This window comes from Ambystoma mexicanum, chromosome 10, assembly GCF_040938575.1.
Source record: "Ambystoma mexicanum isolate Mex_15411 chromosome 10, UKY_AmexF1_1, whole genome shotgun sequence".
NCBI classification, from domain to species: Eukaryota; Metazoa; Chordata; class Amphibia; order Caudata; family Ambystomatidae; genus Ambystoma; species Ambystoma mexicanum.
In genome coordinates this window covers 1,499,306,449-1,499,324,060 of record NC_090932.1, presented here as the reverse complement: position 1 = coordinate 1,499,324,060, position 17,612 = coordinate 1,499,306,449, and the positions used below count along the sequence as shown (strand labels likewise).

General features: G+C 51.0%; 1 protein-coding gene across 1 annotated transcript in view; it reads right to left on the bottom strand.

Annotated features, from left to right (window-relative positions):
- HIP1R (huntingtin interacting protein 1 related) overlaps nucleotides 1-17,612 on the bottom strand; it is a 541,423-nt gene that overhangs the window by 292,576 nt on the left and 231,235 nt on the right. The window contains exon 5 of the mRNA XM_069619635.1: nucleotides 1,477-1,557. Coding sequence (XP_069475736.1) covers nucleotides 1,477-1,557 — 81 coding nt within the window. The remainder of the gene's footprint in view (nucleotides 1-1,476; nucleotides 1,558-17,612) is intronic.

The following is a 17,612-nucleotide window of genomic DNA, read 5'->3' as shown; positions in this document are numbered from 1 at the left end:
ACTGCCTTACCGCGAGGATCTCCGCTGCAACAATCTTTCTGCACTCCCGTGAGGTGCCCTAAAGGGTCTGCACTGCCAAACTTTACACTTCTTCTTCTTGAAGCTAACTAACCATCCGGTGAGAACCACCACCAGCTCCCGACACAAACTGGCCTCGGCACCCGCAACCCCTGGGCTTCTCTCACCCAAGCCAAGGACAGAAGATTGTGTCCCCAGCCCATTCCAGAAGATCTGAAGTGTCACCTGGCAGAATCTGAGTCAGTGCGGTAAGTGAACATACTGGTTTCTGTCCGCACCCACCCTCCTGCGTAGGCTAACACTGGCTGTAGAGCCCTTGTCCCTAAACTCCCTCTGGCCTGGTCTCTGGTCGTCGAAGCTAGGATAATGATCTTTTCCTAGGGCTTACCTTGAGACTAGGATAGAGTGGGGTACTTAACTAATTTGGGGGTAAATACTTAACTTGCTCCACCACAGGCTACTGCATCAGTTCTGAAACCCTTCCCTGAAGAAACCATAGTTAGGAATATGTTACTTTTGGGCACAAGGCCCAATACATCTTAAGGATGGACTTCAAAAGCCAGAGGCAACTGGGTTTGTGCTTAATGTAACGAATTGTCCTGCATCAGATTGCTCACCTGTATTGCACTGGTATCTAATTCATGTGCAATTCTAATTCTAAGGGTGAATGTTACATATGTTTTTTTCTCTACACTACTTGCATGTGATATTTATATGCTTCGGGTGTATATACTTAGTGTCCAACTTGCATTATTGCTGTTGTTCTGTGTGGCCTCATTGTAGCCCTGGACCGCTCTGGCATCTTTCCTTAGACTAAGCCTTGACTGCTCTCCTCTCAGTGTCTTCCCTGCTTACCATAAACAGAGAGGCCTCCTAAAATCCTCCCATTCCAGGAGATGATTTCAGGAGTCCTAGTCCAAACGTCTGGAGAGCCACAGCTTGCAGGACCGTGCATGGTAATATTGCAAGAGATCTTTGGTTACTCTACTAGCATCTCCGCCCATTCATTCTTACAGGGCCGGGAGGATAGCTCAGGTGCAATGCGCTCGCCTTGGAAGCAAGACGACACAGAGCAACACAGGTTCGATCCCCGGGTATTAAGTGGGTTATAAATAACCAATTACACTGCTTGTGAGTTTTACCACGAGCAACAGGGGAAAATGAACATACACCTTGCAGTTTTATTGCTCAGTCTGACCTTCCCCATTCAATTCTACTTCCTGCCTCACTATCGGGTTTGAAAGGCTAGTGTGTGTGGAGGGAAAGAAAGACCACGCTAACAGAAAGTGGGTAGGACTTATTACTCTAATCCCAGAAAAGGTGCTAGGGTCCCTGGCGCCATCACAAGAGTGGCAGAGAAAGAAAGCCTCCAGGCTGAAACATTACTCTTTACTCCGAGCTGCATCTCACTTATTGAAAGGTGTGCCACTAAAAGCACGAAAAAGAAATCCTGCTTACCTTCAGGTGAAAGCTCATCTTATTGAGTAAAAGTTTTGCATAAATATTCACAAGTTGCCCGTATCGGTCGTGTAAATGTCCCTGCAAAAAAAAAACAATGTGTGTCAGGGCAGGCGAATTTCCATTGCTCTCCAGCAATATAAATGCAAGGCATTATTTTTTTTTTTTAAAGATGTACATGAACAGTGAGATCCACAAAAGCAGATCTCCTGTAATGGAGAAAGTCTGACGTCCCTCCTGCCTCCCAGGCGAGCACAGGCCACCGAAACAACCGCCGCTGACTTCAGAGACAGGCGGCCAATCATTCAACAGCGTTAGACCGCCCCGAAAGGGAATCTGGAGATTTTCCCATCACAGGTGTCGCTAAAGGGGGTGTTAGAAGTGTGGCTCCGCTACTCCCCACACTTTGATCCTGTGCCAACGTGATCCCGTGCCGCCAACGCCGGGTAGCTGCTTAAAGAGTGAGTGAGTGAGTGAGTGAGTGAGTGAGTGAGTGAGAGAATGAATTACCCAAGAGATCAGAAGGGAGCTCTGTGAATCCACTGTTTTGCTAATTAGTTTATTGCTTCGGTTAAACTGTGGGGTTGAAAGTAAAAGGTTCGACCCACATTTCCGAGCAACACTATTAAAAACATGCATTGGCAAAGCTAATCGTTTTGGCGTTTGTAGTTTATTGCATTTTACATTTAGCATGGACGGAAGGAATGAAAGTACAGGGAAAAAGAAACGACAGCATGGGGAATGAAGGGTAGCGCTGGGGAGATGGAAGCAGCACTGTGGGGGAAGCATTAACAAAAATTGCAACACTCAGAATAAAAAAATCCAATAGATGAAAGCTAGACCAGCAACAGTACACAGGAGCATTGAACAATATTTGAGCGAGGGGGAGCAAGGGGAAGGAGACAGAGCAAAGGGGCAGGGAGACAGGGCAAGGGGGTATCATGTGATATATTTTATTTATGTCACACTCGTACACAGGTGTTTCAGAGCACAACCAGGCGACAGGAGGGGAAACGGAGGAGAATAAAAACAACGATCTTACTAGGCCCAGTGACATTGAGAACGTGCAAGTGCATGGGGTTGGAGAGACGGGGCAAGGGGTTAGGAGACACAGCGCAAGGGGGTAGGAGAGACAGCGCAAGGGGGTAGGAGAGACAGCGCAAGGGGGTAGGAGAGACAGCGCAAGGGGGTAGGAGACACAGCAAGGGAGGGGAAGTGCAATGGGTAGGATAGAAAGCGCGGGGGGACGTTTGAAACAAAGTTATTAAGGTTTCATGTTTAATTACAACACACTATAGTTGTCATTTAAAGAGTATGGCCAAATAATGTATGCTGTGCCTTTCTAGCAGCATTTAAAAAAAGTTGTTGCAGAGTTAAAAATGTCACAATGTGACAAATCAACTTACGGGGCACCAGTGGCCCAGGGATGAACATAGGTTTCTAAACCATCAATCAGCCCCACACCTCTATTACACCAGAAGACATCTGAACAGCTTGGAAACACAAGCAAATTATAAATATCCTAGTCCAATTTTGATAACGTGGACGGAACGGTAGGCTTATCTCCAAATGGTTGCGGATCATTGGTTAGTTGCAACACAGCGAAAATACAATTACCCAATGATAAAAGGGACTGTCCAGTCAAGGTTGTATACAAATATCGACTTTATTATCATCACAACAGACAGTTCTAACATACTACAAAATACAACCCACCCTGTAAAGGAACGCAGAGGACAAACAGTTTCAAAGAAGGAAAAGGGCTGCCATCTGGATACTGACAGGAAGATAAGTCGGTATAGTAATTAATCGCAATAGTGTAAGGATATTTGATTTCAACACAAAGGGAGCAATAAGTCATAAAATGTCAGTGTCCTTCGGAGAAGATCAAGGGGACAGAACCATGTACTTTGTGCTGTAGGAGTTCTTGATGCTCGACAGGGTCAAGTTGATTTCATGGCTCTTTGCAGCTTCTGCGACAGAGTTCAAGACATGAGACAGTTGCGGGCATCATGCGGCAGGCAGTTCGGTGAGCGAAGCTGGACTGACGGCTGCAGGCTGGCCCGGTGTCAGGAATCGTTGTCTAAGTGTTGGTCAGCGGTTCAGAAGCACTGGCCGAGGTGTCTCGGATGGCTTTAGCGACTGCAGCATAACAGTCAGGGTTGCAGCTCGACTGGCTCATAAATGTCCTTTAAGGCGGACGTCAGTAGGTGCTTCTCAACACACTCCTCCTAGCTTCTTCACTGGGCTTGGATCATCTTTAAGGCGGACGGCCCAAAGCTGAGGAGAGCGTTGCAGGCAGCTGCCTTGTCCTTGAGTTGGTTAAGAGACTCTCTGGCACTTCTCACCTAGGAAGCTTGTGACAGAGCCTAGCAGGGCACAATGTGTGCTTTCTGGGTACTGGTTCTGGAGCTGCTGGAGTGTATTCTGGATTCAGTATCTCCCTCTGGTCCCTGGGAAATGTTTGGGGCAGGGACCTTGCTTCCCTCTTATAAAAAGGGGGATACCATGTCTCTCCTGTGGGTACCCCACTCCCAATCCCCAAGGACGCTCAACCCAGGTGATCCTCCCTCGCTTCTCCACACCCAGGGTCGGGATCCAGAGCGATGGCCTTTCCCTGGCCAACCGAGCAGAGGATCCGGGAGGGGGTGAGGGGAGTGAGGATACCCTCTGTTTCTCACAGTTCACAAGTGACCCCAGAGCACTCCCAACTCTGTCCACGTGTTCATGGCAGTTGCTTCACGTCCTCCTGTAAGGGTTTTTCTACTTTACTCTCCCTTCCATTCGCCTTCTGAACAAGTGCCCGTTCACCCACACCCCCTATAGCGATGCCATTCTTTATAGGTAACGGAAGAGAAAGGCATGTTATTCACAGAAAAATTCCAGTTCCTACTTTTCCCTCCTCCAGGTTGCTTGTTCTTATTCTTTTTATCAAACTTGGCAGAGGAGTGCGTCATGGTGGCCTCTCCTAGATCAGGGGTGCTCGGAGTGTTAGTTACAGGTGAGGTCCAGGAGGCATCCAGCAGGGTCACGATGGCAACGTAGATGAGCTGCTCCTCTTCCTAACCTTATCCAACCCCTTTTAACAGCGCCGTTGCCGGAGCCCCCTGTGGATCTCACCACTGTCCTGACCAACGGTGTGTCACCACACCGTCGGCCAGTTTCCGGCGGCTGCCTGCAGTCCCCCCTCCCCGCCAGACCTATCAGTGCCCCCTGCCCCGCCCACCCCGCGCCCCCTCCATGCATTGGTTTACATGGCCAGGGACACAAAAAATAAATTTTATGATGTAGCAAATTCATTCCTGAGCATTCCCAATTGCCATGTCAACGAGATATCCTGCTTCTTAACACCAATTCTTCTTTCTTATGTTAGCAATGCTTTGCTACATAGGTGGCTAGCACCACCATATGCGCCAAGACCAAAAAAGGAAATCAAGGTCCACTTTCGAATTCGTTACCTGAAATAGTGGAAATGTCTACTTCCAAAGTGCATTTATGAGGTAGAATTAAGAGCACATAATCGGAGATGTACGAGGCAGGCGCGCAACGTCATTGAGCTGACCGGCTGAAGCCCCTCCCCGAAATGTTAGCTGAGTGGCGGGGCTTCCATGCCCTTTAACAGTTCAAAGGATCAGGAACATACTTATGGCCGCATTTTGTTTCTTCCGAGGCAAATCTATCTGTTCTGGTCGGATGATCAAGCACTGCCCGTTTCCCAGAGTCACAGCCCCCCGGGACACAAAGGCTGCGTCCCTGGCTCTGCAGCCAGTGCCGTACTAAACTCGACAACACATTTCTTTTGTCATCAGCAGCATAGCCTTTCTTATGCTTGACAGTGAATTTCCGAATGAAAGACGACCACCATCACCTTGCAAATCTGTGACAGTTAAAGCGAGCAACACAATAAAGCACCCTATGAAAATGTGTTCATACCCATAACGTCTAATAGTTTGATATGCTAAAAAGGAAAGTTTGCTTTGATGTCCTTAGTTGAATGTTCTTAAAACCATACATAAAACGCTAGAGGTTTGTGAAGAAACTCTAAACCTAAGTGAGTTTAAGACAACTTATTTTATTGTGTGTCTTAAAGCACTGAAAATAAAGTGGGTAAATCGAAATTTTGCCTTTTGCATCTTATAGTTTTCCATTCAGGGTGTAAATAAAAGGTACATTGATATTATTTTAGCCCAAAATGCTGGTATAAGGATTTACATGTTGTCATGATGCTTTACTATGCAATTTGTGTATTTGGCAAGTAAACTCTATAGCACAGTATTATTGTAGGTCTTGATATCCAAAACTTAAATATTTGTTCCAATTAAAGCGTGGAAGAAGGTGGCCATTCCCAAATTTCAGAGAGGGTTAAAATCCCTGCTTCGCTGTTTAGCATAAGTGTGTGATCCCGGGCAAATAATGTAATCTCACCCTGACATCAACTGCAAAAACTGGAGTGCTTATAAGTGATGACATTTACACCCTTACAATAGGACCGTTTTAATTAGCGTGGGACAAATTGGTGTACCCAGGTGCTCTTCTGTTGGTGGCTCCAATACTGTCACATAGAATTGCTCTATTGCTGCACTGGCCCTGGCCCCAGTCTCATAACACTTAATTTGACAGGCAGACAGTCTGACAGTCAGTGCACCAAGATTCTAGTATAGCGGACTAACTGTGGTAGAACCAACATTATATTTTATCCCCGTTTCTCCCAGCCACTGAAGTTTCTTGGGCTGTCCAGAGTACTGCCCCACACTCTACAATGTCCTGTTATGCTATGATCTTGAGTCTTTCATTGCACACCATCTGTCATTTTCACACTTTCTAGGACCTTCAGGATATACAAGAAGGAACAAGTTACTTACCTCTAACTGTTGTTCTCCAGCATGGCTCTGGCACGGATTCACATGCTCATGAATATTCCCAGTCGTCAGGCTGGGAATCCTCGGTAAAGAAAAAATCAGTTTCAGTTTTGTTTCTGAACTGTTTTTCTCCTAATAACCAATCACTGGTCTCTGGATCATACTGCCCCCAGCCAATGACTGCACTCTACCTAAGCCCCTCCTCTGGCAGCCATCGTCAGATTTGGTAACATGTAAAGTGGCAGGAGGACCAAGAGAAGAGCCGCAGAGGGGTAGGCGGGAGGTTTCGCATGTGAATCCATGCCAGACACATGCTGAAGAACAACAGTTACAGGTAAGTAACTTGAACCTTCTCCAGCATGGGGTCTGGCATGGATTCACATGCTCATGAATACAAGAATACATAGCAGTACACACATGCACAACCACGGGAGGTGGCAAGGCTCAACATTAAGCATTTCATCAACTCAACATTAAGCATCTCTTACCTCCTCACCAGGCCCACCTTCAGGCGAACTGGTTGTGCAGCACTGCCTGGCCGACTCTGGACTCCTCCCTGGAATCCCGGTCGATGCAGTCGAATCTCGTGAAGGTGTGCGTCGACCTCCACGTAGCGGCCCTGCAGATGTCCAGCAAGGACACACCAGACAGGAACACCGTGGTAGCAGCGATAGGTCTGGCTTAACGGGCTCTCAGACGGCCGGGCAACGGTCGGTTTGCCAACCGGTGACAGTGCATGATGCAGCCGGAGAGCATATGGAAATGGAAGCCTTCGAGAGGGCCTTCCCTTGGTTCACAGGTCCAAAGTTCACAAATAGCTGTGATGTCTTCCAAAGGGTTTTCGTGCGGTCCACATAGAACTTCAGCGCTCTAGCCACATCCAGCAAGTGTAAAGTCGTCTCGGCCGACGAAGGCGATGGGAAGAAAACAGGTAACACCAAGGGCTTGTTGAGATGGAAGTCCGACGGCACCTTGGGCATGAAGAAGGGGTGCATCCTCAGCACTACCCTCGTCTCGTGGAATGTCAGGTATGGAGGTTTACAGGAGAGGGCCTGAATCTCTCCCACTCGTTGTGCAGAAGTGATGGCCACAAGAAACGCTGTCTTCCACGATAGGAATTTCAACGGTGCCGAATGCAGTGGCTCGAATGGCGGTCCCATGAGCCTGCTCAGCACCACGTTGAGCTCCCACGTCGGGGCCGCAGCCTTCACTGGGGGGAATGTCCGGAACAGTCTTTTCATGAACTCCTTCACCAGGCGATGGGACCACAGAGATGATCGCCCCGGAGTTCTGGTGTAGCAGGAAATCGCTGCTAGATGGATTTTGATGGAGGCATGAGCTAGCCCCGCCTTGGCAAGCGACAGTAGGTACGGCAGCACTTGAGGGGCCATAATCCGCAGAGGGTTAATTTTCTGTGCACGGCACCAGACAGAGAACCTCTTCCATTTGTGTCCATAGCACTGGAGGGTCGAGGACGCCCTGGCCTTTGCAAGCACCTCCTTGCAGTCTGCCGGGATATCGTACCCTCCAAACTCTAGTGCTGCAGGAGCCAGGCCTGCAAACTCAGCGACCCCGGGTCGTGGTGGAGGATGGCGCCTCCTTCTCTGGAGAGAAGATCCGCGTCTGTCGGCAGTTTGACTGGAGGAGGGGGGGGGGCGCTGATGTGTCCAGGAGGTGCGGGAACCAGATCTGCCCCGGGCACGCAGGTGCGACGAGGATCATCCTGCACCAGGACCGTCTGAGTTGATTGATGAGTCGCAGCAGCAACGGTGGGAAAGCATACAGGAACAGGCCGTCCCAGGGGAATGAGAAGGCATCGCCCAAGCTGCCCCGCTGGGGAAACCTGCTGGTGAACCTCTGGCACTTGGCATTCGCCGCCGCAAATAGGTCGATCTGGGGATTGCCCCATCGTCGGAATCGGGGATCCACTTGATCCTGCCGCAGTTCGCACTCATGGCACAAGCGCAATTTCCTGCTGAGTGAGTCTGCGATGGTGTTCTTTGTTCCTGCCAAATGGAAGGGTACCAGAAACATCCCTTGGGCGACGGCCCAGTGCCAAAGATCCTGGGCCTCCTTGGATAGGGTTGTGGATCTGGTACCTCCCTGCTTCCGGATGTAGAACATTGTGGTGGTGTTGTCGGTGAAGATCCTTACCACCTTGCCCTTGAGGGACGGAAGGAACGACCTGAGGGCCCAAAACACGCTCGGAGCTCCAGGACATTGATGTGTAGTGACCTCTCCTCCGGGAGCCAAAAGCATCTTGCGTAGAGATCTCTGGTGTGCGCTCCCCATCCCTCCAGGGAGGTGTCTGTCGTCACAGTGTCCTGATGAGCCGGGGTCTGGAAGTCCATGCCCGCCGCCAGATGCATGCGGGTGCCCCACCACCGGATCACTTGGTGGAAGGTCTCGTTGAGCGAGATCCTGTCTTCGAAGCTGCCTGCCGCTTGCATCCAACGGGCGTCGACGAACTCCTGTAGTGGTCGCATCCGCAGTCTGCATAGGCGCACGAGGTAGATACACGAGGACATCATGCTGAGCAGGGACTTGATGGACCTCACCCTGGCTACGTCCATGGTCGACAGCCGTTGCACCTTGCCCAGGATGGCCTTCGTCCTTTCCTCCGACGGATAAGCCAATCGCGCCACTGTGTCGAGCCTGGCCCCTAGGAACAGGGCGACTTGCGACGGTACCAAGTGGGATTTCACAAAGTTGATAAAAAATCCCAGATCCGTGGGCAGTTGAAAGGTCTTCGCTGTGTGATCGTCCAGGTAGGGGTAGACGTGGATCCTCTGCAGGCGCAGCCGCGCCGCCACTGGTGCTAGGCACTTAGTGAACATCCTGGGCGCCGACTTCAATCTGAAGGGAAGGGCCTTGAACTGATAGCGTCGCCCTTGGACCACGAATCGCAGGAATTTTCGATGTCCTTTTAGAATGGGTATGTGAAGGTAGGCATCCTGCAAATCCAGCGACGATAGGAAGTCGCCTTCCTCCAGCTGTCCCAGCACGTGCTGGAGGGTGACCATCCGGAACTTCTGGGACTTGATGTACCTGTCAGACGATGAAGATCCAGGATGGGTCGCCAACCGCCGGTCTTTTTCCTTACGAGGAAGTATCTTGAGTACACTCCGGAGCCCCCGAGCCTCTTTGGGACGAGCTCGATGGCTCCCTTTTTTAGCATCGCTCGTACCTCCAGCAGTTTTCCTTCCTGGCCACGAGTGGAATACGGGGACACTTCCTTAGAAATTCCAGAGTGTGCCCGTGGGCCAGGGCATCCAGCGCCCAACAGTCGGTGGAGATGGACTCCCACACGCTGATGAAATTTGCCAGCCAGCCTCCCACCGGGGTGCTGAGGTGGGGGCCCGACACTACGGCCAGTTCAGTCCTGCTTGGCCACGGCCTTGCCGGCGACAAGATCCTCCCGTCATGCAGCGTCCTCTATAGGCTTCCTGCGACGAGGAGCGGGCCACCAGGTGGTACGACGAGGCGGCGCCGCCGAATCCTTTGGAGGCACCTTGCTTGCCTCCGGAGTTCCAAAAGGACGGCCATCATTGTTGAATAACACCCAAGGCCTGAGCCGTCTCTGTGTCTGCCTTGATGGTCTGCAGTGACTCGTCCACTGTCTTGCCGAACAGGGCATGTCCAGAACCATGGTCTGCACGTCCTGTCGGAAATCGGTTGCCTTGAGCCAGCCGCTCCGACGAAGGCAAACGCTGTTGCCCATCTGGCGAAATCCAGTGTCAGCAATGTCCGTGGCCACCGTAATGGCGTGGTCCGAAGCCACCTCTCCTTCCTGTACGATTTCCAGGGCCTCAGCCCTCTTGTCGTCCGGGAGGAAGTCCAGCAGGGGAGAGATCTTAAACCACAGCTCACTGTCGTAGCGTGCCACAATCGCGAGGGCGTTGGCCGCTTTAATCGTCGTCGCCGCCGCCGACGAGATGACCCGCCGTCCCATGGCGTCCAGTTTCTTCCCCTCGCCATACGGCGGGGAAGTCGAAGCCGTTGCCCCCACTGCTTTCTTCTTGGCCGCCATGGAGACGACCGAATCCGGGGATGGCTGCGCCCTAAGGCACTTGGTGGCAGAGTCCGGGACCCAGTACTTTTTCTCGTACGGGTCTCTTAGCAGGAGCCATGGACGGGTTCTTCAGGAGCATCAGCCCCTCGTCCCAGATGTCGTCCAGTAATGAAACTGAGAGGACCGTCTTCCTCTTGGCCTCACGCCGTTGGTAGAGGAAACCTTCCTTCTGTTCTGCGGGGCAGAATCGGAAGAGCACTGATGCCCTGGTGATCATGGCGTGGAAGGAGCCAATTTTGTCGGGTAGGGAGGCCCGAGCGGGTGGTGATGGAAGGTCCATTTCGTTGTCATCACCCTCGTCATCCGTCCCCGTCGTCGCCGTCTCCGTCTCATCCCTCGGAACAGGGGAAGGAGATGAAGGCCGTGAAGGCTGGAAAGGAGGGAGGGGGTGAGTTCTCCTCTGCTTTCTTGGTGGGCTTCCCGACGGTCCAGGCTCCGCTGGATCGTCAGCTGGGGATAAGGGCAACCTTGTCCTTATCTCCGTACATAAGGCCTGAATCGCCATCAAGATTGCTCCTGAGTTGTCTTGTGGCATAGGCACCGGCTGAGACGGGAGCGACGGTTCAGTCCCCTCCACAGCTCATGGTTCCTTGTCGGCACCGCCGTCGCTTTCTTCGTCCACCTCATCGGGATCCCTCCCGTGGGACCGGACCTCCTCTAACTTCTTGTTCTTGATCTTTGCAACGCTAGCCAGCTCCTCTTCATAGGTGGTATATATCTGTGTACGTAATGACAACCGGGCCCCCCCCCCTCTTTTTCCGCCTGAGGTTTCATGCAGGTCTTATCGATGGGCTGAAGAGAGGATAGCCTCCACGGTGGCAGGGAAACTCTAGGCCCTGAGGTCGCCTCCACTGGGGTAGCCTCGGCAGGCTTTGCCAGGGCCGCCATGACTCCCTCGATCGAGGCCTTAGCCGGGTGAATCAGGGCCTTCGCGACTTTGGGCGCGCCTGAAGCCTTCACCTTGGGGGGAGGGTCACCGCCTCGCTCCCCTTCAGCTGTCTCTATTGGGATCGACCGGGGCTTCTCCCGAAGCTTACCCAAGTTCTCTGATTTCCTCTTCCCCGAGCCAGAGCGTTGGCTCGTGGTTGATGGCATCGGTGCCCGCGGTGCTTAGCCTTTTGTTGGGCCCCCATCACCGGAGCGCCCTCAAAGGTCTTAGAAGACCGCTCAGACCTCTTCTTCTCACCTGCTGCTGGTGGATAATGATAAACATTGCTAGCTGGTGGGCCATAATCGATGTGTCCCCTCCCCCCAATAAGTAGAAAGTAAGCATGACCCACCAAGCCTAGTCCTCCTTTTTCTAGTTAATGACAGTGGGCCAGTTGGGGCAGAGATTCTGAGGAAAGGGGCATTGACACTGGTCAATAACAGAGGGAGGTTTTGGTGGTCGCATAGGAACATGACCCGTTATACCCATTCTGTACAACAAACTGGTGCCATTGACTGCAACTTACCTCAGACCTGAAATTATAGCGTTTCACCAACAGAAATTAAAAAGGATTTTGCTGGGGCTGTACTGCACTTTGTGACTGAACCCATAAGGCCAACCTTGAAAAAGGGCAACATGGTTTGATAACGAAGGTACGAACGGCAAGTCTAAACCTCCAAGCTTCCAGAGGGCCGAAGCCAGAGTCGGAGGACTCGAAGCAGAAATTGCCATCTTAAGCAAGTCTGACTGGTTGGAAGAAGAGGAGATGGAAAACCCTGAGGTTTGCGGTTTTGGTAAATAGTTACGAGAAGTGATAAGACTGCTTAGGTTTCCCCAGTCATTACGAATGCACTGGTCCGCACATTTCCAATTACTCCATAGTTAGTACAAACACGTTTCTGCAGCAAATGAGGTGATAGAGTATGAAAAACCTAAGGGTAATACATTAATACCTAAACCTGGAAAAATCATCTTGGTCTTAGAAAATCAAAAAGACAGGTCAAGCACCAGGCTTCGACCAAAATACCGGCTGATCTCTTTATGACTGAGTTGATCATCAGAGTCCCATTCCTGTTCAAATTATTCAATGACATGAACGTAAAGTTATACCCAAGGACGTCATTTAAGGGTGGGCAGAGGTAGCAGCTACCCCTGGGCTCCCTCTGTTACCCCCGAGCGAGACAGAGGTCACAAGAGCAGTGCCATGGAGAGAGAGAAAAACAGTACTTTATACAGTGTTTACTCTGGTTTTGGGGGTATCGTACTAAAATACCGATTCGAAGGGATTGTGTCCTCCGACGTATTCCTCATCTTAGATATCTCCTTCCAGCTCTGCTGGCCTCGGCAAAAATTTTCTCTCTAGAGGGTGTTGCGCATCGACGTCCTTCGAGTCGATGTCCCTCGACAGCCGCCGTATCGACGCCGACGTCATCCTGGCTATAAAGGCCGCGCGCAGCGCCCGTTGCTCAGTTCTGTTTTTCCGCACGTACTCAGTGCCTCGGAATACCGTTGCTCAGTTTTGTCAGGTTAAACCTATTTACCTCGAGTTATCCGATCCGTACTCGATGGCTTCTTCGTCGGAACCGACAACTCCTCGATCCGGCTTCAAAAAATGCAGAGATTGTGGGAAAAAGATGTCGCTGACTGACCCTCACAGAGTTTGTCTGTGGTGTTTGGGAGCTGAACACCATTGTTCGGAGTGCGAGGACTGTATGTCCATGACAGCTAAGGCCCTGAAGGAGCGTAGGGGGAAGCTGGAGAAAGGTAAGACTTTTAAAGCTTCTTCTTCGTCGACGAAGTCGAGATATTCGTCTCCTCGTCACCATTCGCGCTCCAGATCTCGGAGTGGGTCTCATCACTCCTCGAGATCGAAGCACTCAAAGAGGAGACGTCGAAGATCCCCTTCTCCGTCTTCCTCTTCCTCTGTTTCGCCAAAGAGAATCCCGTGCCCCACGAAACATAGTTCCCGGGCTGAATGGGAGGAATTCCGCAAAAATATGATGAGCGTCTTCAAGAAAGCGGCCTCGACCCCCTCGAAGACTGCCGAGAGCGATGCTCTGGTCGAAAGACCCGAAGGTCAAAAACGCCGCGAGTCGCAGTACCCGGCGAAGGGAACCTCTCGAGCGCGTCACGAACCCTCGAGCAGGACTATGACCTCCAAACCTTCCTCGAAGGTTCCGTCGACGCCGTCGACGAAAGTTCCGTCGAGGTCGATGTCTTCGACGTCGAAGGGACCTTCGACACACGAGTCTGTCGACTCGACGCCAGCTTCGACACTGGTGTCGACGCCAAGAAAAGTCACAGTTACGACACACCCAGTGTCTATCCCCAGGTCCTCGACGTCGATGGCTTCGAGATTGTCGAGTAGAATCCCAATTCTGTCGAGGTCTTCGAGGCCTCCGCATTTGTTTTCGACGCCACGCTCGAAGCCTTCGACGTCGGCATCGACGACATCGACGTTTTCGAGGCCGATTATGACAAGTTCGGCACCCTCTGCCTTGGAAATGGGGTTTACACCCTTTATGAGTTCAGAACAATTGAGAACTATGTCCTCAATACTGGAAGAGGGTGAATTGTCTGAACAGGAAGACACATTTGAGTTGCGGGGACCTGTAACCCCAATTAGAGAGGAATTTTCCTCTGAAGAACGCAGGTTAAAGGATCTTCATGATTCCTTACATGAGGCAAGTGGGTTAGACACGTCCCCTGAGATGGAGTTTGCTAGGCCAGACCCGGGGGAACATGCTGAAACCCCCTATAGAGCCTTAATGGCCAGGATCACAGAGTTTATGGGGTGGTCTGCACCTTCACAATCTTTCCAACAAGATGACCTCACGGATATTCTTGACAAAGGCCCACAGGAGGATCCTGTGGTGCCTTTTCATAAAGCTCTTCAGAGGAAGATCATGACAAACTGGGAAACCCCAGATGTCGTACCAGCAGTAAATAAAAAACTGTCTACAAAGTACAGGGTATCCTCTACAGACCCGGAGTTTTTGTCTAAACACCCATCCCCAGAAAGTCTGGTGGTACAGGCAGCATCCTCTACCGATGTCAAGACGGCTTATCCTACCGTCCCACAGGACAGGGACGATAAAAAATATGATGCTATGGCAAAGAAAGTCTTTTCGGCATGTAGCATGGCGTTAAAATCTGTTAATGCTACTTGCACCCTTGCTAGATTCAGCCATACACTTTGGGAGTGTGCTTCTACAGCGGCTGACTGCATCCCGGAGGGAGAAGAAAGGGATGCGTTCCTGAATATTATACAGGACGGTAAAGACGCTATGTGCGAATCCCTCCAGACGGCCATTGATTCGGCTGACAGTATCCGCAGAGCAATGGCGGCAAGTACAACAACCAGGAGATTCGCTTGGTTGAGAAAGTCTGGTTTTGCCCCAGATGTGCAAGCCAGGCTCTTGAACATGCCATTCGATGGCTCTTCTTTGTTCGGGAAAAAGGCGGATGACAGTTTAGAGAAACTGCAAACTTCAAAAGCAGCAGCAAAATCCCTAGGAGCTGCAATCCGTCAGACACCTTTTCGTCCCACAGGAACCTCTGCGAGGGGCAAGTCCTTTCGCTTCTACTCCGCATTCGGAAGAGGTAGAGGACGACCGGCTCAAAGGGGACAAAGAAGAACTACCCGAGGTGGACGAGGTAGATATTCAAAAGCTGCAGCAACAGCAGGTGCCTCTTTACCATCGGCATCTGCATCAGCCACCCCAAAACCACTCTGAGGACTTCCCTCACAGGACACCTGTAGGAGGCAGGTTGACTCAACATCTGGCGGTATGGCAGGCTATCACGTCAGATGCTTGGGCATTGGAAACAGTTGCCCAAGGTTACTGCCTACCTTTCCTACGTATACCTCAGAGTCATCCACCGGGGATCAGCTCTCAGAAAGCTCCAGATCCGCTCCTCTTGCAGGAAATTTTAGACCTGCTAGAGAAAGGTGCCATAGAACCGGTACCTGTAGCGGAGAGGAACAAGGGCTGGTACTCCCCTTACTTTCTCATTCCGAAGAAAGACGGAGGACTGAGACCCATCTTGGACTTGCGAGAATTGAACAAATTCCTCAGGAAAGACAAATTCAAGATGGTCACTCTTTCTCAGATCCTCCAGGCCCTTCAGTTCCAGGACTGGTTGGTATCTCTGGACCTTCAGGACGCTTATTTCCATGTGCCTATCCATCTCAAACACAGGAAATACCTGAGGTTCGCAATTGGCAACTCTCACTATCAATTTTGAGTGCTGCCATTTGGGCTGACCTCCGCCCCGAGGGTCTTCACCAAGTTAATGTCGGTAGTGGCAACAAGTCTAAGGAGGGAAGGGATTCACGTCTACCCCTACCTGGACGATTGGTTGATCAAGGCTGTTTCTTCGGAACAAGCTCAGATCCAGCTAAATCACGTGTGCCACTCCCTTCACAGACTGGGCTTCTCCCTCAATTTAAAGAAGTCACAAATGATACCATCGCAGAGACTCCAGTTCATAGGAGCGATCCTGGACACTTCCCTGGGAAAAGCCTCGCCACCAGAGGTGAGGGCTCAAGATATTCTACAGATGGTTACCAAGTTCCAACATGCCCAACGTCTCCCAGCCTTCGACTTTTTGAGGTTGCTAGGCCTCATGGCATCCTGCATTTTCCTAGTGCCAGAGGCTCGCCTGAGAATGAGATCCCTCCAGTGGGCACTGAGGACTCAGCGGTCACAATTCTCAGGGAGAATGACAGATCTTCTTCAGGTTCCCGAAAGAGTAGCTCGAGACCTTCAGTGGTGGGCCTGTCAGGAGAACATTCTGAAAGGAGAACAGTTTTGGCAACCCTGGCCGGAGATAACAGTAGTCACGGATGCCTCACTCACGGGGTGGGGAGCCCACGCCAAAGACTTGACCATCAGCGGTCGTTGGTCTCCATCGGAGTCCAGACTACATATCAACCTGTTAGAGCCGAGAGCCATCAGACTTGCGCTGAAGGCGTTCCTGCCGGCTGTACAAGGGAAAAACGTCCTGATAATGACGGACAACACGGTGGCCATGCATTACCTCAACAAAAGAGGAGGCGTAGGATCACTACCCCTGTGCAGAGAGGCGATGCAGCTCTGGTTTTGGGCAATCCAAGAAGGAATCTCTCTATCGGCAGTTCACCTAGCCGGAGAGAAGAACTTGACAGCGGACGCTCTGAGCAGGCAGAGCACAGTCTCCCACGAGTGGGAGCTAGCTCAGGAAGTCCTTCAAGAGATCTTCGCCCTTTGGGGAACCCCTCAGGTAGATCTGTTCGCCACCAGCCTCAACAGGAAATGCGATCTGTTCTGCTCGAGGAAATGATCAGGAGGTTGAGAAGATTCCGGAGAACCATGATCCGAATTGCCCCGGATTGGGCCAGGAGAACGTGGTACCCGGACCTTCTAGACTTGTCCATCTGCCCTCCAATTCGACTTCCACTCAGAGAGAACCTACTCTCACAGAAGGGAGGTCAGGTTCTCCATCCAGATATCAAAACCCTCAACCTTCACGCTTGGCTTCTGAAAGGCTGAGGTACAAGGATTGGGACCTCCCTGATGATGTTATGGAGGTGTTGCTTTCGGCAAGGAGGCCAGCAACAAAGTCTTTATACCGCTGCCGTTGGAACGGATTTTGCAGCTGGTGTAGAGAACAGAATATCGACCCTTTTTCATGTGGTACACCAATGGTTTTGTCCTTCCTACTATATTTGGCAAATTCAGGCCTTCAAGTTGGCACCATTAAGGGCTATCTCGCAGCGCTATCCATCTTTAAGCGCACTGCGGAAGAACCATCCTTTTTCAAGTTACCCTTGGTAATACAATTTCTTAAGGGGTTAACCAATGTTTATCCCCCAAGACCATTCCAAGTTCCCCTATGGGATTTAAACTTAGTCCTAACTTTCCTGATGGGCACACCTTTCGAACCACTCCATTCTTGTTCGTTAAGATTCCTTACCCTTAAAACTGTTTTATTAATAGCACTTACATCTGCTAGAAGGGTGAGCGAATTACAAGCTCTTTCTTGTAAACCCCCTCACACTATCTTTCACAAAGACAAAGTTGTCCTGCAAGTGAAGCCCAATTTCCTCCCAAAGGTGGTTTCTGAATTCCATATCACTCAGAAGATTACCCTACCATCTTTCTATCCTCCTCCTCACCCGGGGAAAGAGGGTGAGGAGGAGGATAGAAAGTCTTTTCTACAAGACTATTTACCTGCAGACCCCCGTTCTTCAATCCCAGAGTGTCCTTTTCTCCCAAAGTCTGCATTCCTGAGC